General features: G+C 53.5%; 8 protein-coding genes across 8 annotated transcripts; 3 read left to right on the plus strand and 5 right to left on the minus strand.

Moving 5' to 3' along the window:
- Window positions 1–4184: 4184 nt before the first annotated feature.
- On the plus strand, window positions 4185–4643 carry CORC01_12299 (uncharacterized protein; the record flags this gene model as incomplete). Its single annotated transcript, XM_022623920.1, has 2 exons — window positions 4185–4218; window positions 4420–4643. 2 exons carry the CDS (start codon window positions 4185–4187, stop codon window positions 4641–4643), a joined length of 258 nt encoding a protein of 85 aa, XP_022469541.1.
- Window positions 4644–5357: 714 nt separating this feature from the next.
- Window positions 5358–5957, plus strand: CORC01_12300 (uncharacterized protein; the record flags this gene model as incomplete). Its single annotated transcript, XM_022623921.1, has 1 exon — window positions 5358–5957. One exon carries the CDS (start codon window positions 5358–5360, stop codon window positions 5955–5957), a length of 600 nt encoding a protein of 199 aa, XP_022469542.1.
- A 439-nt stretch (window positions 5958–6396) lies between these two features.
- CORC01_12301 (uncharacterized protein) lies at window positions 6397–7097 on the minus strand (the record flags this gene model as incomplete). Its single annotated transcript, XM_022623922.1, has 2 exons — window positions 6397–6631; window positions 6763–7097. The coding sequence occupies 2 exons, from the start codon at window positions 7095–7097 to the stop codon at window positions 6397–6399; spliced, it is 570 nt and encodes a 189-aa protein (XP_022469543.1).
- A 5711-nt stretch (window positions 7098–12808) lies between these two features.
- CORC01_12302 (O-methyltransferase) lies at window positions 12809–13180 on the plus strand (the record flags this gene model as incomplete). The annotated part of the gene is made up of 1 exon (XM_022623923.1): window positions 12809–13180. One exon carries the CDS (start codon window positions 12809–12811, stop codon window positions 13178–13180), a length of 372 nt encoding a protein of 123 aa, XP_022469544.1.
- A 2347-nt stretch (window positions 13181–15527) lies between these two features.
- Window positions 15528–15860, minus strand: CORC01_12303 (uncharacterized protein; the record flags this gene model as incomplete). The annotated part of the gene is made up of 1 exon (XM_022623924.1): window positions 15528–15860. The coding sequence occupies one exon, from the start codon at window positions 15858–15860 to the stop codon at window positions 15528–15530; it is 333 nt and encodes a 110-aa protein (XP_022469545.1).
- Window positions 15861–15893: 33 nt separating this feature from the next.
- CORC01_12304 (chromatin remodelling complex subunit) lies at window positions 15894–17867 on the minus strand (the record flags this gene model as incomplete). Its single annotated transcript, XM_022623925.1, has 3 exons — window positions 15894–16368; window positions 16425–17505; window positions 17807–17867. The coding sequence occupies 3 exons, from the start codon at window positions 17865–17867 to the stop codon at window positions 15894–15896; spliced, it is 1617 nt and encodes a 538-aa protein (XP_022469546.1).
- Window positions 17868–18808: 941 nt separating this feature from the next.
- Window positions 18809–19858, minus strand: CORC01_12305 (transcription factor TFIIB; the record flags this gene model as incomplete). Its single annotated transcript, XM_022623926.1, has 1 exon — window positions 18809–19858. One exon carries the CDS (start codon window positions 19856–19858, stop codon window positions 18809–18811), a length of 1050 nt encoding a protein of 349 aa, XP_022469547.1.
- A 1342-nt stretch (window positions 19859–21200) lies between these two features.
- CORC01_12306 (uncharacterized protein) lies at window positions 21201–22037 on the minus strand (the record flags this gene model as incomplete). Its single annotated transcript, XM_022623927.1, has 1 exon — window positions 21201–22037. The coding sequence occupies one exon, from the start codon at window positions 22035–22037 to the stop codon at window positions 21201–21203; it is 837 nt and encodes a 278-aa protein (XP_022469548.1).
- Between the last annotated feature and the right edge of the window lie 1947 nt (window positions 22038–23984).

The raw sequence follows: 23984 nt of genomic DNA on the forward strand, positions 1-23984 counted from the left end.
AAAAAAAAAAAATAAAAAAAAAATAAAAAAAAAAAAAAAAAAAAAAAAAAAATAAAAAAAAAAAAAAAAAAAAAAAAAAAAAAAAAAAAAAAAAAAAAAAAAAAAAAGATATTATATAAAGAAAAAAAAAAAAAAAAAAAAAAAAAAAAAGAAGAAAAAAAAAAAAAAAAAAAAAAAAAAAAAAAAAAGAGGCAGGCGCGGGAGAGAGTAGGAGGCGGCAAAAAGGGCAGGGAGGAGAATCAGTCGAGGCAGCGCAGAAAGCAAAAGACAGGAGGGCACGGGAAGAACGGGCAGCACGGGAGAGATGAGGCAGGGGTTGGGCCACATCTGCATCATTGAGTACCGCACCTGCCCTGCACTTGACTCCTGGCGCTGCAAGAGCGCTGGCCGGTGTCTGGCCCTGCTCCTACTCCTACTCCTGCTACTGCTCCTGCTCCTGCTGTCCTCGTCGTTGCTGCTGCTACCTACGGCTCGCTGCTGGGTGGCTGGCTGCTGTGCAGGCGCTCCTTCAAACTCGACCTTCCCAGCCAGGCCTGACTGGCCCCTTCCTCCAATCAAAGCGCGCTGTATGGGGTCTGAGGCAATGTCCAGGGGTGCAATTCCAACTGTCCAAAAGTGGTGGTGTCTGTCGAGTAAAACTCACACTAAAGCGCATCCACGATACAGAGCAGCCCAAATCTCTCCTCAGAAAAGAACATGGCCAAGCCGGCGATGCACCGGAGAGACAGGTACAGAAAGACGTGAGGCCAACGTTGACGATGAACACGAGGTACACTGTGCTGCCTTCTTGCAAGCCATTTACAGGGTAATCAATCGTCTCGTCGTCCACGAATACATCGTGGCAGCAACCAAAACCCGGAGAGTGCTTGCTGCAAGTCAAGTGCATGACATGCAACTGAGGGAACCGGCGACAAGGAGGAAAAGCAAAGCTGACTGACTTGACAGACTTCATTCACCAGGAAACAATGACAGCTCACAATACCCTCAACGTCTGTTCCATCTCCCCAGTCATCCGCCGTCCGACTCGTGGGCAGCAACAACCGCAGTAATTCAATAGTCTGCGTCTGGTCTACTGTGCACCTGACGACCAACCGACTTGCCCTGGCGACGACGTTGTCTACGAATACGCATCCACACATCTTGAATCATCCCGAGTCTCCCTTCCCATAACCATGCGGATCGAGCAACCAACACAATGCCCACACCCCGGGTGTCCCATAGAAACAAAAGCGAGGTGGTCATTCGGCGTGCAAGGAAAAACAAAAAAAAAAAAAAGGTCGATAATGGCGGTCCGGCTCTAGCGTTCCTCGAGAATGGGATGACCCAGTCAAGCCAGTCAGTCTCCCGAGGCTTCTAGATGTACTGCAGAGTATTAGGCTAGCCTTGTGCAATTTATGTCAGTCGCCTGTACCTTGCATACGGGTCAGGGAGGCTGGGATGTCGCGGCTATAGCAGGTACTCGTATCAACTCACACAACTCCAAGCACCGAGGCAACCTGCCAGGTACCTTTTCCCCCTACACCAGCACTGACAAGCATCATCTTTTTGGCTTGACCGCTGACCGCCTGGGTCGCAGGCTCGCAGCACCCGGCACCTCTGAGAGTGTCTGGACCTGGGTATGGGTCTGGGTCTGACGACTCCCGCGCCCCCGTTTGGCCGCTGGCGTCTGCATCGCCCCGGTCCTCGTCTTCCACAGACTACTACGTAAACTTCGGCCAGCAACAAGGTGTTTGGTCTCGCGGCCATCCACACGCACCAAGGGCACACAAGCAGCGCAGTGACACCAGGCACTCTCTGCCCTCTGCGTCTCTGCCGTTGACTCTCCGTTTCGTGCCCCCAGGCAGTGGCCTCTGATGAATTCGGGGCTCGGCGAATGGGAGTCCAGAGCCTATCGCCCTTGGCCTGCAATCCCGACTGCAAAGGGCAAGGGCCAGTCTGAGTCGGTGGACTGTGCCCATCGTCCGATCTGCTGGGTGATCTCTGCGGCGGTGCGGCATGGTCGCCCAATGGCAGTCTCTCATCCTCAGAGTCTGAGCCTGTCTTCCCCAGCCAAATCCCCCCGGTCCGGTCAGCCAGAGATCCAGAGTTACCAGACTCCCAGACTATGACGACGGCATGCACCCAGTGGGCACCCACTCACCGTCACCATACCGACCACTAACGCATTGAATCACCAGTGCCTGGCGGATATTGGCCGTGATGAGGCGTTGAGAGGTCTCGCTCTTTGTGCCTCGCACTTGCCTCACCTTGGGCCCATTGCTGTGAGTCTCTTTGCCCGGCCCAGGATGTCATGGATGGGATCGGCGCTGATCTCGACACGTTGGAACTACGACCGGTGAGCGAAGCAAGGTCTGGTATGACCACTTCTCGAGTCTCTCCTTTGCCTCGGGAGCATGGCCTCCGGCACCACTGCCATCACCAAATTATTGCCGTCGCCAAAGCCCCGTCCACGATGCCAGGAATGCCTTACCTAAGCCGCAACAAGCGCTAAGGGGGTGCGACAGTCCGGCGGGCAGTCATTGGTCTCCATTTTGCTTCATCAAGACGAGGCAGCCTCGTGATTTCGTGTGTGAGCATTCCCCGTCCCGCTACCCTAATTAACATTTCTGGCAAACGTGGCAGTCCGTTGCTAAACCTCTTCTGGCTGGGCGGATGGTAACCATGTACCAAAACATTGGAAATGTATTCCCAATCTCATCCCACCAAGATGCATTCCTGCAGCTCATCAACCTTGAGTAGGGTGGCTCGCCACAGCTGCCTGCTAGCCAAACGCGGCATTTTCAATTTTGACATTAACAAAACAGCTCCCGCAGCAGCAAGGCCCAGCAAAAAGCTGTAATGCAATGGAAACATGAGGAGCATACGTATCCGTATTGCATCTGCATATTCTTGGAAGTTGCATGAAATTGCAGCGGAGGAAGAGAAATACCGCATGCTCCACTCTCCGATGCACCGTCCCAGATACAGTGCCCAGGTGTCTCTCCATTCGATTCTGGCATCTATTAGCACCACCCCGAGGGTGATTCAGCAGCAGAAAACGGTCCACCGGCCAAACGTAAATGGCACACAGGAAACAATTTCACACGCGCGCAAATGGCCCGGTACGACACACTTTGTCACACGAAGCAACACTCTGAAGTATGAACGGCCAGCTGTGTGTCCGGCTGATGACCCTCCCACGCCGTTCACACACCATCCAAACATTGCCAAGCGCGTTGCTGTTGCCGCTCGACCTTGATACACGCCGTGCCAGTGCTTTGCCCTCACGGTTCACGGCTCACCTCCGGCAGGGAGCTGTATTTCCTCCTGCCACAGCATTTCAAACACCCAAAGCCAGGCTGACCAACTATCATTGGAGCTTCGCTTTCGCATGCACCATGCCTTCTACAGAGTATTGGTCTCGGCCTGCCAGCTCGATACCCAACCGCGGGTGTCTGGATGGATCCCTTGAGCCTTTGTCCTTTGCTTCTTACTCCAATCGTGTCACAAGACAATATTCGCATCCCTTTTCCTGAAGCTGCTCAGGGAAACCTTCTCCTTCGCCAGGCGTATTGTAACCTTGAGGAAGAGCTCGCCATGCAGAGACCATGATGAGCTTTCGCTGTCATGGTTCGGGAGGAGCTGCGACGTGCTCAGTGCTCTCAACCCATGCCAGGCCCTCGCCACTCAATCTATCCAGGGGTCAGGAAGGCTGGGTCATCCGTGCCATCGCAGTACGGGTACTACCAGGAACCAAGAATCTAGAAATCCACTCAAGTGAGATCCGGGCTTACGCTCAGGGTTATCGTTGCCTTGCAGTTGACAAACCGTTCAAATTTCCCAGTTGTTGGTCGTTGACAACATTATCGAATCACGTGCTCTGGTCTCGCTCGGGGATCCGGTCGACAGCATCGCATCGCCAGCACGTCAATCGCTCGCCGTGCTCGCAGGTGAGACCTGTATTCTATATTGCATGGATCGGCATCACTACCTCCCACAGAAGCCAGAACCTCTCGATCCCAACCCGGCCAGGCAGCGAGGCATCGGCTTGGAAATGAGAAACCCTCCCAGCCCTGCGCCTGGTTGCCGCTGGAGACAAATGCCAATTCCCCGGATATGAGCAGGCTCCATGGCTTGGAGAATTCAAATCTTGGCCCTCTGATTGGACGACCTCGCAACCTCCCAGGCGGTCTGCATGACCAACCATGCGCTTCAACGTCCACGAAATTCCAGCCCTGCGTATGAACAGCTCTCACAAGGCGGAGATGAGGAAACAAGGCCTTGAGATGCTGTGCCTTACTCAGCTGCGTCACGGCAATAGATTACAGGGTTTTCAAACGTTGTTGGAGGGCGATGTAGGCCGATGACGAGCCACCTTCAACGTTACAGAAGCTTTTTCGTCTTCTCAATACTGGAGGTACCGCTTACATCATCCTTCAGAGTGGTTCTTCTCGCTGCCAGCCTTTCCTGCCGCTTCGGATACAAAGAATGAGAACTTGGAGGTTCGAATGGATTCCCACTATCCCATTTTCATCGCGAGTAAGGGTGAAGCTGACCCACTGCTCAAGAAGCAAAATGTTGGCCATCTTTTGAGACTCGGTGTGAAGCCGCTCATTCAATCAGCCTATCAGACGCCTTCATTGTCACCAGCTCAACACCGGTAGACCCGGCTGAAGTAGTGGCACACCTGGGGTGTATCTCACCAGAGACACAGTGCATCCTCTTTTTCATCGTGGTTCTTTCGGCTTAGCGGGTACCCCTTTGGACAGGGGGTCTACTGCCTTGGGCGGTGCCTCGTGTTAAACACACGCGTGGACCGCCGCAACCCTGGCGAGCGTTCTGGCAAAGAATCTCCAGACCCCGTCAATATGCAGGACGTGATACAACGAGAAATTCCAAGGCTCAGCCACCTGACGGAGACACTTTTACGAGGGGAAGGCGCCTGGCGATCTCAACAGCCCTTCTAAGTCGCTGGTAGGTTGGCCGACTTACCCAGCTGAGTCTCTCATTGAACCGGCAGTGTCCACTGCTGCAACTCACTTTACGGAGAGAATTTGCGGTCTTTCCGTCGATGGACTGAGGCCGGCCGCCGTGGTGCTAAGACTCCACAAGCGCGCCAACAATCCAGGTTTGCCAGGCGTGCCAGGCTGGTTCTCCTGGCCTGGTCTTCATTGAGGCCTAATTAGTGCTCCCCTTGCAAATGCACCGCCGCCTGGTCTATGAATATCTCGGGGTTTCAACCGCGCCGACAAATTGACGACAACGCTATGGGATGCTGGGGGTTTTGCTTTGGACCCTGAAAAACGAGTCTCGTGCGGAATGACAGCCGGTCACCCCAGGTATACCATAGAGATGGAAGATTTGACAACTCATACGCTATGAAAGGTCATCTGGCTGAAAGAAAGGCACTACTGCTTAGTGTGTCGGGGAACCAGTCTCGTCCAGCAGTCGTCATCTGTAGTCACTGGGTTCCAGGCCCGAGGATCGGGTGGAATTTCATCACACCAATACCTACCAACAAACCGCGCCGAGATTTCTCAACGGCCCACAGACGCAAAGAACACGCAGAGGCTAAAGTGGCCTGTCTCTCCAAACTCGTCGTGCCTGGAGTGCCTGTTCAAGGGTCCAACTCCACCATCCGTCTCTTCACTAGCGGGTGGCAGGGCACGAGGGCCCCGTTATGTGGGTGCTCGACCTGGGCCAGCCGAAAAGCTATCGATTCGACCTCTTTTTTTTTTTTTTTCCCCTGGGACTTTTTCGCAGTCCTGACCTGGGTCCTCAAAGATTCCCCTCTTTTCTTTAGAGGGTCAAAGCCAGCCACTATGGGATTACCTGCAGATTGGGGCTTTTGGGCATCTTCACCGCAACTAACTTCGAGGGGAACCCGGGCGGGACATGGCGAGAGCTCCAATCCGATCAGATGCCCGTCGCGGTCAGGACCCGTTGCGATACCACGTACAGACGATGAAGACTCCTAATCTATGGTTACAATATTATCGCAAACCAAGGACAAGGCAACCGCAGTTGCCGATGGCACCGGGACGCGGAGATGTCCACAGGCAGTCCCCCACCCAATGCTCAACAGCATCAAAGTCTCCAGATCGTCAGGATTTGGCCAACTTGAATCAGGGACGGCCGTTCGGGCAGTTGTCATTGTCAAACTTGTCCAGACTTTCCGCTAGTCGATGCTAAATGCACGTCGACGAGAATTTTTCAGGGTTCAAGGCAAGGCTCTGGGCCATCGTTGCAATTTTCGGACTCTGTGGGCTGACCACGGTTCAACTCGGCGTGGTCAAGGAGCGATCTTCTGACGTCTATCCCTTCTCGACCTGATCTACTCAAAGGACGCCGAGGAAAGGCCTGATGTGCGCAGCGGATTTGGGTGCAGCCAATGACCTTGTCTGCAGGACACAATGTCTACTTGATCATGGAGTCTCCAATCCTCCGATGGCTGCCATTGCCCGCGCTCTCGCCCTCCTCCAGGATCCTACAGTAGAAGTCTTCAATTTCGCTGTCTTCAAGTCTCTCTCGGAACGTCGCCATTTTGCTTCCATATTGGCTAGCACCAATATCACTGACTGGTTCGCCCGAGTCTCGTGTGCATCCCCAGCCGCCCAGCCCTCCAAAGTCACGAGTGTACGGACGGGCAGGCCTGGCGTGGGCAACTCTGCATACGACGCACGGCTACCTGGCACCCGACGCCGAGGGTCCCGCGTCGCCGGACACACCTATCCTCGGGACCTCTCACGAGTGCTCCCTATTAGCCAGAGCCCATTTACTAACGCCAACATGTCTTGCCATGTAATAGGCATCCGCATCATTACCAGCTCCAGGTGGTGTGGGGATGCCGTTGTATTGTTGGATTCCGACGGGTATCGCGTTTTCAACACCTCATTGAAGCTAGGTGAAGCTTTGCCGCCTGCCTCGTCATGCATAGTCTGGTCCAAGTTTCCGTGCCTCACCAAACTTTGAACATCTTGCCGCAGGCATCGGCGGCGGTACAGACGCATCTGTGTGGCAAAAGATATGTATCCATCGTGCGCCTCGGCCGTGGGAATGAACGCTCTGCCATAGAACAGAATGCAGATGGCAACGAGAGTTCGAACATCGTGATACATCGTGACCCGAATGGAAAGTCGCAAATAAACCGCTCAACCGGACCGATGGTCAAACGACTTGTAACCTTCTCCTCACAACCCCGCAGACGAACTTGGAACTACGGGACTTTTTGGGGTGCCATATTCAAACTTCGACGCCCCTTTGGACTACCAGCCTCTCTCCCCTGTCGCAGAACATCACAGCTCTTTGCGTCGAAGTCAAGGCCGACTGCTTATAAATGCCTTGTCGGCGACGATTGGCGACCGTTGACTGGCCGGGTATCTGGAACCGGTGGAGCGGACGGCGGGCAGCGCTGTCTAAGTGGAGATGTTTGAGAAAAATGCCGCGATTCTGTGAAGCCGCCAGCGTTGCAGGGTCACGTTGATTCACTGTGGCCAATCTGCAAGCGATTCCACGATGGACGACACCGCGACGGCGCCTAGGACGGAGGAACCAAACATATGGCCATGAGGCATATGGCATGTCATGGACGGGTCCGGGAGGAACTATCGGCCCCAAGCCGCCTGGCTTTGCTCCGCACAAGCACTCTCATTCGGGACCACTAGACGTTCAACAGGAACGCATCACTACCCCCCCCCCATCACACTCATCGATGTGTTGGTGCAACCCTCTTGACGTAGTGTTAGTCGCCACACTCAACCCGTGACCGATGGCCGCCCCTATCCGCCGTCAAAGACATCTCCCAAATCAAATCGGCTCGTCCTCCTCCCTACCCACCCACACACAAGCACACGTACACAGTCACAGTGAGAGGAGCAGGGAGGCGCAACGATCAAGAGCAGGCAAGGGAGGGTCAGCCAAGGCTTCCAAGAGTCAACCGACAACGTGCTAGAAGATGCACGTTTGGTCTAGTTCTACGCCCGCCGTCATCTACTTCGGCGGGCTGGCTGCGTGACCCCCAAATGCCCCTCCTCCCCCCCTCCCGACTAGTAAGCCGGCGTTTGTTTTTGGAGTTGGATCTGCTTTATTTCACCCAACCACGGCCTGCCTGTAGTACATGTACCAAGACCTATCCGTACACGAGAAACGTTCACGACAAGTCTCTTTGAGCGTGTCATGTCGGCCGCCGGAGCGACCTTACCAGCCGAATACAGCCCCGCCGCTGATGACTACTTGGCCTCAAGCATTGTCTCCGAGCCTAGCGAAGACGCGCTTGCTAGAGTGCTTGCAGTACTACCTAGTGCCTTGCCTCGAGCGGAAGAAAGTGGCAGTGATGGCCGGAGAAACCCCTTGCTCCTGGTGTCCATTTTGGAAAGGGCAGGATGCGACCGGCTGGGAATTTGGATCTATGTGAGCATCATCCCTCCTCCTCAGCCAAGTGCATGGAGAAGCGCAAGCCATTCTTGCGGATAACTTGACGAGCGTCCGAACAATGTCGCGCCCGTTCACCACCGGAATTATTCTCATGCCTCTGCGCCGCAGGCAGCTCGGCCGTGGACCCGCTCCGTCTTCATCCCGCGCCCTGCGATCCTTCACCTCACACCCTGCCCAAACGCGAACACCCAGGCGTCATCACCGTCATGTTGATCCGCCCGCCTGCCCTTGCCACTCAAGCACATACCACCCACCCGTTCGAGACGAGGCGCATGTTCCATAGGGTGATTGTCTGCTGTCTCCGGGGCACGCACTACTCGATTCTGCATTGTTATCAGGGTGGGCAAATTTGGGAGTTGTGACTCCCAGCGTATCCGGACGGGCCGCCGTTGACCAGTCGGTGATCTGACAACCTGCTCCGAGAGCCATTGCAAGCCACCGTGAACTTGAGCATCGTCCATCCTACATTTGCCTACCTTCGAAAAAGGAAGGCAGAGCTGCTTTGTAGGTTGCCAAGCCACGCTTCGATTTTTACACATTGCGCCAAACGCAAAACGGATATGCGCGTGGCGTACCGACAAGGCCGTACCGCATCTATGACTCTCTTGGATTCGCGATTCGGCCGGATAGCGGTAGATGGTACATGCAACCTCATTGGGACCTGCTGGTAACAGCGGCCATGCAAGCGGTGACGAGGGCCTGCGCGACTTAAGCATACATGTCTGCCTAACGTCTTTTGATTCTCTCTGCGGACACACTACGTCGGTTCACCCATCCAGCCTGCGAGAGCCGACACTTGTCGCGACTTTGCTCCTTACGAACATACTAGTCTCGGCAATCGCAGACAAATACCAGGCTAAGCGTGTCTTTCCCCAGAGGAGAGAGATGGTAACCAGGCTACAGCTAATGGGCTCCTGGGTTGCGGTGGTCAGCGCCGGCAAGCTTGACGCGCGTGATCTTTGCTTGCACACTCAAATACGCACACACGCACACACGCTCACGCATGCTGGACAACGGAGCGGGCTGGACGGAGAAGTGTTCCCCTAGTTGTGTCATCTCTCGTGCTTTTTGGTTGGTGCCGGTGGTCTGGCGTTGACTGGGTCGGAACTTGGGCGGGGCGGTCTTGGGCCTGGCGGCCTGTGGCTACTGCATCCATGTCCCGATGACTGGTTAGCATCCCACCTGTGCCTTCCATCCCACCACCCTTACCATGCCATATGGCGCCGTTGGGCTGGTTGACGTCCGCTCACGTTTCTGCGGTCGGACGAGCCCAAGGAGGCGGGGGATGACTAACGGGTGGAAGGAGGGTGTGTCTTCCCACGATCCCTGTGAGCCGGGAAGGGAACATTCTAGTCAATTGACCGCGTCGTATGTGGTCGTCCCGCGTCTCTCGGCTGGATTCTCTGGTCGGACAGGCGAGCTGTCTGCGATGCTAAGCTTCGTATTGGCGCGAGCATCGAGTGTGGTCTCGATCATGTCAGATCAGCGTTGGCTCGAACCTTTTTTTTTTTCCTCCCTCGATCATGGCATTGCTTTGCAGCGCAGAGTGCAGGCCGCTCCCCTGCCTTACCGTAGAACGGGGCAGAAGCAGATATCCTGCAATGCACAGTCCGGAGATCTATTATAGGATCTCTCTGTTCTATCTCCCACACTGACGTAGGTACTGTCTGCTCAACCACCGCTTTGTTTTTTGCTGTGGCAAAATTCGGGCCCAGGTGTTTGAGTGGTAAGAGCATGTGTGTTGTTGAGTGCGAAGGCCCCCTTGTTTCTTGCACTTGGCGCGTCGTCTCCCTTTTGAAACGGAGCGAAAGCCCGTAGAGTAGTTTTGAATAGAAGAGAGTCGGGGACATGGGAGAAAGGAGAGGCGGGAAGAGAGATAAGAGACAAGAGACCAGAGCAGCAAGCCAAGTGATGTCACATCTCCTGAGGATGAGCGAGCGAGCGAACGAACGGACGAGGGAAGCTATAATAAGCTTTTTAACCCTTGTTTTATGTCACTGGCTTTACTGCAATCCCGCTTTGTTGAATATGCCCTTCCTTTGGACGGGGACATCTTTGCGGTGGTCTGTCGTGTTTCCTGGTCGTCGGGTTGGTTTGAGTTCGGTTGGATTTGAATTGTTGTGGCTTTGACTTGACGCCGGGAGGTTTAATGTCTGTGACGACGGCCCGAGTCGTCTTCTATCTGTCTGTCTGTCTGTGTCTCTCTGTTCTTCATCAAGCACCGGGCTGGGGCGAGGACCCAGAGTTGCGGTATGGTGCCTGGAGCAATGGAGGACAGACGTGAAATAGCTTGATGAAGCTATGGGCAAGTCCTCGTCGGAAAATAGATATGACGATGGGACTGGGAATAGAAGGTGAGGAGAAAGGGGTTCAACAGGGACTTTGAAGCGCACAGATGCTTTTTTTTTTTTTTTTTCAACCGTCTGTGGGTGGGTTGAGTGTGTGAAGTGAGGGTGAAGTGTCTTTGATTTCTCGCCTGGGTGTTTTGCATGTGAGAGGGATGTTTGAATTGTGCTGTGAGGTTGTGAGGTGTGTTTTCTTGGTTAAGGAAGGGTATTTTGTATGATGGGTATGGATCAGTGGTTTTTTACCCTCTCGAGATGATATCCGCCTAGATGGGAATGAGTCTCAGCCTTGTCTGATGTTGCTTTTTTCTGGGTTCGTTCTCGTAGGAGTCAAGAGGTTTTGAGAATGGTGGCTGAACGAGCGGGCCACACAGCCTTGACTTAGCCGTAAGAGGTGCGCCATTTGCGAGGCGTATGTATATGATATCTACAAGGCTCATTGCGAAAAACCTGCCTGTCTTGACGTATCTCTTTGCTCGATGGGATTACCAAGACCCTCGTGATATCTATTAAGGTATGTAGGCCCTTGTCTTGGTAATCAAGTTTGCTGAGATGGCGGTCTTTGATATTCGGTCATGGTGGCTCTGATGGAATTTACGTGGCATTCAATAGCAGGCGGTGGGCTCTTTTCTCCTCAACTTACGCACTCTGATATTGCTCCCGTCACGAGGCTGAGGCTTAGTGGAATTTGTATGAGTGTTTTTGGTCGAGGAGGCAACAGGCGAAACACAAAGAAGGCAAGAGCTGCCCGCGGATGAGAGCTTGCTCCTGCGTTTTTCAAAAACTAGATCGGACTGACGAATATGAATTGAAGCCTCCCATCCTCAGTAACCCCCCGCGAGCAGTCGTCTGATGCATGGGCGTACCACCTGTTGGTGAGGTCGTTCAACGCGGCCACTTGTGGTTTGAGCTGACATCTTGCGAGCATGAGTTGCTGATAAACGGGTTTCAAACCTATCAGCCTTACTTCTGCAAAGGCTAAAACCGATGGTACACACTGCCTCACACTGCCCTGTCCGTATTGGGAAGAATGATGTGACGATGACACTATGAGTGGTGAAGAGGCGCTGAGGTCGTGGTATAAAGCTAGTCTTTTACTTTTTGTCATGAATAGAGGCGTTTATTGTTAGCCGCCATCCTACATATTAGATGGAAGGCTTTTCTTGAGAAGGCTGGATCTATCGCTCCCGGTGGCATCTCTGGATGTTCTCAGGGTCTGGACCAATACGGTGCATCTAGATGTCTTTTGACAGCCGTCTCTACTTCATCAAAATCTTATTAGAACGAACCAGAGCGGACGGTGTAAATTGTATGATGCTCTAAGGTACTCGGCTCAGGACTGTCAGAGCTTATCCTTGTTGTTTTCCTGGATCCTAAGCGGGTGGGCATGTTAGTTTGTGGTGGCTGGGTGAACGATGACCGGCTGACCGTTTCTCTATCTTCAAGTTCTTTTTGGGTCTCTGTCGTTGTTAATTCAACAGCGATCTTTTATTGCCTCTATTACTATCATTATACATAATGTTTCCTACAAAAACAGCGTTATATTTATGAGAAGCACAACACTATCCCCCACATTAGCATAGGCTGCCGAACTTCTGGACGAATTGCCTCTCAATTGCGAGAGCTGTTCCTCTGCTTGTACATCCTAGTGTTCCTATCAATAAAACTTAAGATGCTGCTCAACCTCAATGAGCTGGCTCAGACGATCGACTATCTTCAGGAGGAGACCTGGCGATTCAAGGAGCTGGCTTTTCCTGTCCTGTCAAATACCCTTTCCCTTTTTCCTCACTCCGGAAGTATCCGTCCGTACGATGTTTCCACTGAATTATTCCTGACTAAGTTTCATCTCCTGGCTGTCGCGGCTTCTCGCCACGGTGACCTTTGTTTCCGTCTCATCCAGCCTGACTTCATCAAACCGTCTTTACGCTCTACTCCTGGCCCCCCATGGGCGCGACGGCGCCTCGATCTCCAACTTTACCCTCCTGCTAGGACCGATCGTAGCTCCAGTCTCGTCGGTATGTGTGCCGCATCTGCTAAGACTGGGCCCGAACATGCGCCTGCCGAAAGTACGCTCGCTGAGCGGTCGAAGTATCGGTATGCTGACGGCTATCATCATACCTCAAAGGCAAAGTACACCGCCGGCGAAAATTCCAACAATTCATGAAGGTGTACGGTCAGTAGGGAGAATATGGATGGACACCATTTTCTACCCAGTGACCGACAGACTCATCAACAGCGCCGACACCTCCCCCGTCGCGACGTCCACCATCGAAGTTGGAGGCGGTATTGGCCATGATCTAGACGAGTTCTTCCGCAAGCAATCCGACGCGCCTTGTCACCATATCCTCCAAGACCTTCCGCACGTCCTCTGGAAAAACCCAAGTCCAGGACCTCGACCCCAAAATCGAGCTGATGCCGCATGATTTCCACACTGAGCAGCCCTTCAATGGCCCGAGGGCGTACTACCTGCACTCTGTGCGGCATAACCGGACGGACGACGTCTGCGAGATCATCCTCGCGCGCGTTGAGGCTGCGATGAGGCCGGGGTATAACTGGCTCCTGATCAACGAGAACGTCGCAACTTCAAGGGGGGGGGGAGAGCGGTTTGGCATGTTGCGGCGCTCGGCATGTTGTTGGTCTTGATGGCTGTTTTTGCGTCGAGGGAGAGGACCGAGAAGTAGTAGGGCAAGTCACTGGAAGGGGCTGCAGGATTCAGGATTGTCAAGATCTGGTTCAGGGGGGAAGGGTTGGAGTCGCTTATTGAGTGTGAGCTGGCGTGGGGATGGCCGTTTTATCAGAATTGCGTAAATAAAGATTCTCAAACGTGTAAACAGAGCCGAGAATCTTCGTAGCATTGCGTCAGCCAAGATCTGGAACATGGTCATTAGCGTAACCAAAAGGGTTTCCAGAGTCCATTGCGAGCTGAGTTATCTTGATTTTTGCAAACGAATGGCTAGCGAGTGTCGAATGTAGGATTGATCGTAGTCGACACGGTATCAGCCCCAAGTAGTACCTCTGAACTGTTGTCCACGAGTGCCACAACATCGCGAGAGCTTTAGTGTTGTCTCTACTTGATGAACTATACCCTGACAGGAATGAAAATTTATCCAAGCCCTTGATGGACAAACCTGCACCCAGAACTTGGAACGGAACTGAGAATCAGGCAGAGGACGAACCAAGACAACTCATCACACCTTCAGCACCCACCAACATAGAAGCGAAGCTAGCCTACATCGAATATCCGGTATATAACAGCACCGCGCCTTCTTGATCGACGTCAAAGACGTATTAAACGAAATGGCCAATCTTCTATACGTCTGATAGCCCGTTCAAACACTACACGCCTTCGATTTACTCCTACCTTATATATCCGGTCTCCCCGGATATCCATGGATCTAAAGTATGAAGCTGTCTCCACGCAACTGTGAGCCTATTTACTGACTTGTCTCCAGTCAATGGGCGCAAGTCTTCAAGGCAGATGGAGCCACAAAGGCCATAGATCCAATATTATAAAGAAAGCCTTAAAATCATGGCGTTGCCTTCCGTTCAGAAAGTTGTAAATCTTGTACGGTAGATACCTAGCTGCTGACAATGAGCTTGCATGTCCATAATCTAAGTCAACCTTAAAAGATTTCAAGGTCTCGCTGCCTATTCACCTCTTGTATCGTATTCGTTATACTATTTCCCCAAATACGGAGCGGGTACTACAAGACATGGTGAATCGTGACCTTTAGTCTGATAGGCCCTGCTCGCCAACTGAACAAGTGAACATTCAGCTCAAATCCTAGGCAGTAGTGCTTCATGACCACACGAATAGGCCATGGGCCAATGCCCAGCGATGAAGTGATTGGTCGATCACAAGGGAATCCGATGGTGCACAACTTGTATATACACTTGTTCGCCTCGAGCTAGAGTCCCTGCTAATAACATTAGCAAACAACAAGCAGCAGCTCTCTCGTAGTCCTGCGTTGAGTATTCACCAAGAACATGCCGTCTATATTGTGTACTCTCACTCATCTCAATGGGAATGCGACAGAGTCACAAAGACGGCTGTTGAAAGAGATCTAGATGCACTACGAAATCAGACCCAATATGTGCGTCAACCCCCCAACATCTCCAAAAAAAGGTAGCAGCACGCCTCTTTGTATAAATCAGTACCATAGGTACTCATCATTCAAAGGCCACATTCCAGGACCCGGCATCCAAACCGACCAAGGACCGGAACAAATGACTTTGGGGAACGGAGCCTATAGTGTACTCTGTCTCTTGTATCATGATACAATATCTCCATGATGATGAACGGCAGTCACCACACCAAACATATCCGAGTCTCTGAAAGCCCCCAGCCTCACATTTCACACATGCTCAGACACAAAAAGGACAAGACAACGCCGAGGAAATCCTTTATGAGCCATTCATGAATCGTGCTAGTCCTATATATAGCCCATACTCCCCCTTCTACTCAAACCTCCCCATCACCCGCTCTCATCTCCAGGCATCCCCCAGATTTGCCCATTCCCTCATCTCCTATGCCTTCAGCGAAGAAAGCCCATCTGGCAAGGGGAAAAGGAAAAAAAACGCAGTATTAACATCAGCAATAATAAGTTTTCCAGTCTCTTAGGTAGTGGTCCTCAAACCATTCCACCGCCAGGACCCCCCCACCTCCAAAAACGCCAGGCCAACGGGGAGGAAATCCCCCCAACGAAAAAAAACGACAAAAGACGGATTCCATCAGGCACTTGATGCCCTCCAACCCCCCCTTCTTTCCGTTCAAATACCACCGCCAAAGATGTCTGACTGGACATTCACCCTCTTCCCCACAGACCCGGCCGTACCCTGTCCATCAAAGGAGCGCTTCAGCCCCCGGGAGGACTCAATATCCGACGCGACCATCTTCGCAAGGGACGATGACCCGATCATCTTGCCCTGAGACGTCTCCGACTTGATCTTCTTCCGCGGCGGAGACTCAACCTTGGTCTCACGGAGGTGCCGAGTATGAAAGAACGGCCCCTTCTCCGTCCCGTGGCCGCACTCTTGAACTCTACCACCGCAAAAGCTACATTCGCGCCTGCCGAACCACGACTCGAAGCGGTTGTCGGGCATGGGATAGAAGCCCGGCATCGCAATCAGCTCCTTCTAAGAGTGCTTGCCCTGCGGCACAATTGCCTTGTCGATTTGCAGGTTGCCCCGCGCCATCTTGTCCTTCTCGTCGCCGAAGCGTGACTCAAACTCCCGCTGCTGGTCCTGATGCCTCTCGAGAGACTCGCGGCACTCTGGCGGAAGCAGGGCCTTGAGGTCGTCGCCAATGGCCAGGATGCCGTTGAAGGGCTTCAAAAAGTCGGGGACCTCGGCGGGTCGCTTTCCAGCGGATTGGACGCCCGCGCGCGGGATTTCGTAGACGATGTCAATGACGTTGAAGTTGCGCTGCACCGCGGACGGCACGGTCGGGAATGCGCTGTTCGGGTCGCTTGTGTTGCCAGGGGTGACTACTTCGACGCGGGCGCGGGTGGGCTGCGTGTTGACTGGCTTCTGCATGAGGTTGGTGTGAATGTCGTATGCGCCGTTTCGGAGTGTCGCCATGCGGATGGCGTTGAGGCGACTGTTGAACTCGCTGAGGTTTTGTTAGTCCATGACACACACCATGATGACTGAAGTATTCAAGCTCACCTAGCAGCACGAGCGTGCTCCAACTGCCAGTTTGTATCATTCACGTTGACTCTCTTCTTCTTGACTTCTGTCAAGCCGGCGAGAGGATCCGACGCGGCCGGTGTTTGGTTGGTATGGTACACGGCACTGGCACCGAACCACGCAACATACTGATTCGTGTTGTACGGCTCGTTGGGATTGAAGACGTCTGAAGGGTCCGCAAGATGTCCCTCGATAATGCCGGAGGCGCGCATATCAGCCACACGGTAGTCATCCGCGATATTCCGACCTCCCACAATGATCCTCGCGCCGAACTCGACAAAGACGGATCGTGCCGTGACGATACCTATCGCGCGGCCCTTATATGAGTGGGGAATAATATTCCGCTCAATCATGTCCATCTTCTCGTCGTCGCTCACAATGATCTTGTACAGCTTCGGGTGCTTGTTGAAGAACAAGTAACTGTCGCGGAAGCCGACGCAACGGGCGGGCTCCGTCGACAACATGTACTGCCGCTCGCCGCGATCCTTGACCGTGAACGTTCTGCAACGATACTGACGGCCGCCCTGGAGATTGCCAAGCTTATCGACCTTTGTCTCGCCTTCCGCGTCCTCGGGCAGTACGCATTCGTCGTCGACAATGTCGACCTCTGTGCCCTCCTTGTCAATCACCTGCTTGAGCTTGGGTGGTGCCTGTCCAGGCGCAGGTCGGCGTCCGCCGCGGCCGCGCCAACCTCCGCGACCTCTACGACGCGGGGTGTCGGCTTCGGATGCGGGTACAGTGATCATATTGTCCCAGCCAGGTGGCTTGTTCTTCGGGGGCCGTCCTAGTCGCTTGCGACGCACCACAGGTTCCGTCGGAGGAGTCGGTTCTTTGGCCGAGGGCTCGGATTCCTCTCCCTCGTCATTTGCTTGCTCTTCTTCTTCTTCTTCTTCTCCATCTTCATCAGCGGCCTCTTCTTCGCCTGATTCGTTCGCCTTCTCTTCCTCTTCTTCATCCTCTTCATCTTCTTCGGGTTGTGCCTCGTGTTCCGGCTCAGACTCGACAGCTTCGGCGACGGGTTCGTCATCATCTATACCTTCAAAGGCTCTGGGCGTACTCTCTGTAACAGTCATGCAGTCAGAAAAAAGCTTTCGTTGTTGAACCCCGACAAAGACTATTGCTGCGACACCAGTCTGTTCGAGGGGTAGCAGCCACAAATGGAGGGGTACGTGAGGCGAGGAGAAACCGTTGAGGTACCATGGGCTCGTATCCCATACAGAACTTTGTTCTCGAGAACGGCATCGAGCAGAACCTTCATCTCTTTTGGATCGCAGGCCATCGACGCAATCAAATCATGTGCCAGGCAGCTCGGAATGTCGCGACCGCAGGGTGAACAATTGGGATAGGCTTCTTGTACTTACGCAGTGCAGCGGAGGCGCGCTTAGCGGCAGCCCTGCCTGACCGAGAACGACGTCCGGACATTGTGACGCACGCACGTGGAGTTTTCGCGACGGATGGTGAAGTCGAGATGGGGTTTCGTGGGTGCAATGCGCAAGTTCGGTGAAGTGCAAGGCTGAGTGAGTGTCAATCGGCGCTGGTTGATGGAGTCGCGACGCGAGGCAAGGCTCAAGTTTCCCTGGAGTGGGAAAAAGTTATTGGGGGGACAAATGGTTTTGATTGGCTATGAAGACAGTGCTAGAGGTAAGATGCACGGTCCTCGAAACACTGTAGGCAAGTTCATCTACGAATCGCCTCAATCCACCTTGGTGAGCTAGGTGCCTATCTGAACCTGTTCCGTTGTCTACCACATCTTTTCGGGCTTGATGTGCCTCTGAAAGCGACCATGCCAAGGTCACGAGGGACCATACATTTTTATAATTTCATAAGTGAAAGCATGAGGATGTTGTGATTCGTGCTGTCTACGCTATGAACCCTCCTGGTATGAAAAGAAGCCAAGCAGCAATCTGGACATATCCGCAATGATTATGCAATGAAGCCGCCCCAGTCCTACAAATTCCAGAATTCCCATCCCAAACCTCGCGGCGCAAGCGAGTAAGCAAACAAATCTGTCTCGTCGTAATCGGACCCTCAAGCTCTAATCTTCCAAGAGCTCTGAGGTTGCACCGTTCCAGGTGACTAGAACCGATCGACGGATTGAGAGATGGCGGGCCAAGGGAAACCACCCCTAAGCGCCCGTGGAAATTTTGGACGTTTCGCAGCCGCGGCTGACGAACAAGAATTGCAGCCGGCTGCATGAGGCCACAAGGCGTCCATTTCCATGTCTTCTACCACTTCTGTTTGGTAGTCGAAAATGTCACGTCTTCTCCGACGCCTTTCGCCTCATCTTTGATGATGGCCATTTCGTCCGCCTCGCCCTGGGGATGAGCAGTGACTGAGCAGTTGAAAAGGCGACCAGAAACCCTCTAGTTAACCGGAAGGTTATCGATTGCCTTCTTGTCCGCGCCCCACTCCTTCTCGATCAGTCTATCGCGAGCCTGATATAAGAACCGATACGCCGTCTTGATGGTGCCGTCACTAACACCTGCAACGGAGGCAATCTCCTTGGAGGTTCTCGACTCCTTCATGAGGTGAGACGCCATGTAGATACAGGCGGCAGCGACAGACAGAGGCGAACGACCGGCCAGCTCAGAGACGCTCGATGTCTTGCGTGCGAGCGCGCGCGAGACGTTTTCAATCTTCTGCGCGTTGCGGAAATTGAGGTTGGAGCAGAAGCGAGTGCAGAGATCCTCGGCGCTGGTAGAAGCGCTGGCCTTGTAGCCGTCCAGGTTGGAGAGAGAGCCGGCACCACGGGGGTTCTCCTCCTTAATTTTCTGAAGGAATGACTCCAGCTGCTTGAAAACCCGGCCAATTTCCTTCTTTGACACATGAGTAACCTGGAAGATCTCGCGAAAGGTACGGCCGACGCCAGTCTGACGGCAGGCGATGAAGATGCAACCTGCAATTACAGCCTCCTGCGGTTTGCCTTTCATAAAGTTATGGTCGTATGTCAGCTTGAAGATATGCTTGGCCGCATCGGAGACATTCTTGCCGAGGTTGATACTGTCGCAGAAGGCACCAATCTCCTTGTACGCCTGCATCAGCGATTTGCTAGCCTTGTCGTTCTGGGACTTATTCTGAAGACGGGCAAGTTGCTTCGAGTCTCTGCCATCACCGAAAGCGATGGTGGTCTCGAGCTGTGAGCCGTTGAGCAGAGGGTTGACAGCGTCACCGACACGGGAGGGGTCGTCATTGCCCTGGTCATCATTGGCAAAAGTACGCCATTCGGAGCGGGTGTCGATAATCTTGTCTCCGACGACAAGACCGCATGAACCGCACACCATGTCGCCAGATGAGAATTCCTCAACCAAATTGGGCGGGTACTCCTTGCAGTCGGGACACATCACAACGCAGTTGAGATCGTCCTTGAATCCTTCGGCATTCTCATCCGTCGCGGCTCCATTGGGGCCGAGCATCTTGGGCTTGTACGGCTTGGCAGTATAGATGTTGTTGATTTCGTCAAAAACTTTGCGACGACGTCTGAGTTCCTTTCTTCTTCGCCGGAGCTCTTTTCGCTTATTTACCACTGCCTTGTAGGTTTCTTCTGTCGGTTTGCTGGTTTGGGTCCAGAGGAGATCAGTAGTAAGCTGAACAAAGAGCGGCGAATGCAGCTTGGCGGTGTTTTTTTTGGGCGACGGCTACTTCGTCCAACAAACGATCGTCTCAAAGGACGATGCTGGAGACTGCTTCAGAACCGAGAGACAGTCTCGATCCCACGCCGGGCAGCAGGCGAATGTATATAGATAGAGTATCCTCAGACTGCTTGATCGCTTTTTCTTCTTGAACGGGGTGTACGTTCAGCGGGATAATGACGAAAGCGCTCAGGGGATGCCCTAAATATGCAGAGAGAAAAAGGTGAGCCATGACTTCCTGACTTTCGACAGGAGTATCCTCTCTCACCAATTAAACGTCCTTTGACGGAAGTCGCCAAAGACGGTTTTGCGGGTCAAGAAAGAGGAGAGGAGACGAGAAAGAAGAGAAGGCTCTGATTGCCAGCCGACCGATTCTACCAGTGAAGGCGTCCGAGACGTGGGAAGTGGCGAACAAAGACCTGGGAAGGTACGATACGATACCGAGGTCGCGGAGCAGGTCGGCTCGAAGGACTCGTGTGCGACGGTCGCAAAGGTGCTCAGAAAAAATTCGATGCGACGGTTCTCGAGGATTCGTTGCGGCGAATGCAGACGACGATCGTTTGTGCGGCGAGCGAGTGACGTGAAGTGGGTTGTAGGGGGGAAGGAATCGAGGCTGAGGTTTTGGATTACGAACGAGGACTTTGACCTCCAAAAGACCTTAGGCAGGCGGTTTGCGGAGATGGGTAGCAGGATGACTCAGCATCTAGAGACACAGAGTCGAATCAGAACCTGGGACTCGGAAACCTTATTTGGGTCCATCACGTGGTGGGGCACCTTTCACGCCTCCACCGTCAACCTCGAGTTTTCAACCTTTGTCATCTGGTCGAATGTTCTAGCCCGCCGAAGACGGAGTGCCTGAGGGAGGCAACTTGCAAGGCACTTCATCAGGCAGGATCCAATCAGCCGGCCTCCACATACACTCATCCCTATGTTTCTCACCATTCTGTAAGTAAAAAAAGTTGCATCAGAATTCTTGACGTGTATTCGGTCGAGGGTATCAATACAAATGAAAAGTACGGTAAAGAAGGTACAAGAATACATGACGGGGAAACTCCAGGCCCCGTCTCTCCCAATAGCCCGCTCATGTCTCATAATCACCACACGCTCCTACTCCAGGACTCGTCTTTCATGAAAAATGCGAAGAGCCACCAGAAGGTCTCGGTACCGCCGCCAGTGGTCGCGTAATCTCCTGCATCGGGTGAATCGGCGGCGGAGCGGTCTCTTTATCCAGCACCGACCGGCTCGGCGACGGCGCGCTGGACTGCGGAGTCAGCGGGGCACCGGCAGCCTCGGCCTCGGCCTCCACACTAGTATGGGGCTCGGCATAAGCCCGCCTCGCTGACGAAGCCGAACTCGAAGTCTCCGACCCGGACCTGCTCCTCCCTTCGCTGGGTGCCCACTCCCCAGATAACTGCTGCCCATGATGTAATTGTTCCTGGTGCTCACTCATCTGCTGTCTCCCCCTCGGCGGCTCCGGCATATCTCTTGCTTGCTGCTGCATCGCAGAGAGGTCGAAAACGTCCTCGCAGCTATTACTCCTCGACGGCCCGCGGCTAGCGAGCGACTTGCGAATCATGATGCTCCGCTGCAGCTCCTCTTCCTCGAGCCGCTCCAGGACGCTAAGCTTGCGCCGGCGCACGAATTCTTTCCGCGTGAGGTAGGGGTCCCGCTTGCACGCTTCACGGAACTGGGCGTTCTTCTTGCGGTCAAATATGTAAAAGAGTGTCGCCGACATGATGGCGGATGCGCAGCAGAGGATGACGATGATGAGGACTGTTGTTGTTCCCGATGAGGAGGGGGTTTCAATGTTTCCTGGTATGCCGCCAATGCCGTTGCTTGCATCTATTGGCGTTGGTGCTCTGGTGGGTGTTTGTGGTGGTAATGGTGATGATGGTGTTGTTGCTGCTGCTTCTGCTTGTGATGTTGTTTCTCGTCTGAGTTTTTCAAAGATGGCAGGTGCCATGTCTTCTTATGTTGACGTTGCGGACAGAAGAAGGGCGTTTGTTTGTTGACAGCGGGCTAGATCACCTCGCAGTCCTAGTCGCAGTCCGTACGCCCCGCCCGGTCTCGACTCGCTCTGCCTCTCTCTCGTGTTGTCTCCGCAAGGTCGTAGCTGATGGGGGAAAAGTTTAAGATGGTGCCGCGATAGTGTACGCCGGCGCCGGCCTCCGGTGGTGCCAGTGGGACGGGTAAGGTGGGCGGAAGAAGAGGGTGGGGTGGGTTGAGGGTTCGTGCGGTGGGTGGTCAATGATGCTCCGGACGACTGCACCCAAGCAAGGACATCACCATGCTATGCTTATGGGGTTTGTTGCTTTTGTTTCCGCTCGGAGCCTTTTGGGATTCAATGGGAATAAACAGCTCTGTGCTTGACCCCTCGAGAAAAGCCCGTGTGGTTAATGGGAGGGTCAGAGGGGGGAAAACAGATGACAGAAGGAGGGATGAGAGGTCCCCTTTATTACATGGTTCTGGTCTGGTTCCCTTTCGAGACACAATACCTTTTCGTATGAGAAGGGAGCTTCACAACAGCTTCCCATGCAAGCAAGCAAGCAAGCAAGCATAGCCATGGGGAAGATTCCTATAACCCTTGTCCATCCAGAGAGAGCACGAGCCGTGGAAGCAAGCAACCGTGAGGCAGAGAGGGCATCTCTACCGCTGAGTGGCCCGGATCCTCTTGAGCCTTGGCTTTCCACTCACACTCACACGAATTCATGGGTTGGGAGTGTGCATATCGCCCAACTGCAGGTGTGGGGTGATGGGATGGACCGGGGAGAAGCAGAAACAGAGGGACGAAGAAGGAAAAAAAGAGAAAAAGAGGATCGTTTGAGAATAGTAGCCGTGTGCCCCATAAGGCGGTGCCGCTGCGATGCACTTCCAACTTCTCTATCCGAAGATAGCAAAGTATCCTTTTAGGTTGGTTCAAGGTTCAATCGTTTGCTCGGCGCCGTGCGACGCGGCTATAATTGGCTGTGTGCTTCGATGCGCTACCACCCCTGTTCCGTAACAGGGAAACTGATCCGCTCCGACCAACCGCGGGGAGTCAAGGGTGTGTCTGGAAGGGATACCTAGACTTTTGGGGCTGGTTTCTTACGGCGTTTTTTGTTTTTCTTTCTTTCTTTGCGGCGGCGAGGAATGAGAAAGGCCGAAAGATGTCCTAAAGTTATGCCTAATGCTCCCTAGGTCATGTCATGCCTCTCGGCGGATATCACACGAGAGACATGCTCGACTTTGCATAAGTCCCTGGATCATCGTGCTCGTCTGCCTGGCGCTGCGTACGTTGATCTGCGTTGGAGGCATCTGGGGCTTGTTGGTCTTGGTGAGGGGAGAGAAGCTGTGCTGCAGTTGCAGTTGGAACAAATGTGACAGAGTGAGTGTGCGCCAGAGAGGAAGAAGAGAGTGAACCTTGGTTCCCAACTTAGAAACATTAGGCTCGTCCTCGTGTAATTACTACAACGGTCCACGGCTTGTACACGAGAATTACCTCAACTCGGCTTAGCCCAGGCGCTCGATTAGCTTCGCTCGGCCACCAACCCTCACGCCCTACCGTCCAGCTCGGTCGTGACCCGGCGCTGCTGGACCGTGAACGAACCCGCCGAGAACCTTCTTTGCTGGTTCACGGCGCCATGTTCCCCCCTTAGCGAAGGCGAAGGACCCGCGGGGCGGAGCTGGAGTTACCCCCCCTCCACCCCCCATCGATGGATGCGAACCCCGTTCGTGTTAGTGAGGCGCTGCAATGTCACTCACTCGCTCGCTCACTCTCAAAATCTGCAAGCTGATGATTCAGTGAGGTTGCATCGGACTGGCGATGAGCCAAGTAGATGCTATTCGGTCGAACAAAGGAAGACAATCCTCGACCTCGATAACCCCCTTCGCATTGTCATTGCTTGCCTCCATGCCGGCTTTGTTCTACTCA

The sequence above is a fragment of the Colletotrichum orchidophilum genome, assembly GCF_001831195.1.
Source record: "Colletotrichum orchidophilum strain IMI 309357 chromosome Unknown Scaffold_149.1, whole genome shotgun sequence".
Lineage (NCBI taxonomy): Eukaryota > Fungi > Ascomycota > Sordariomycetes > Glomerellales > Glomerellaceae > Colletotrichum > Colletotrichum orchidophilum.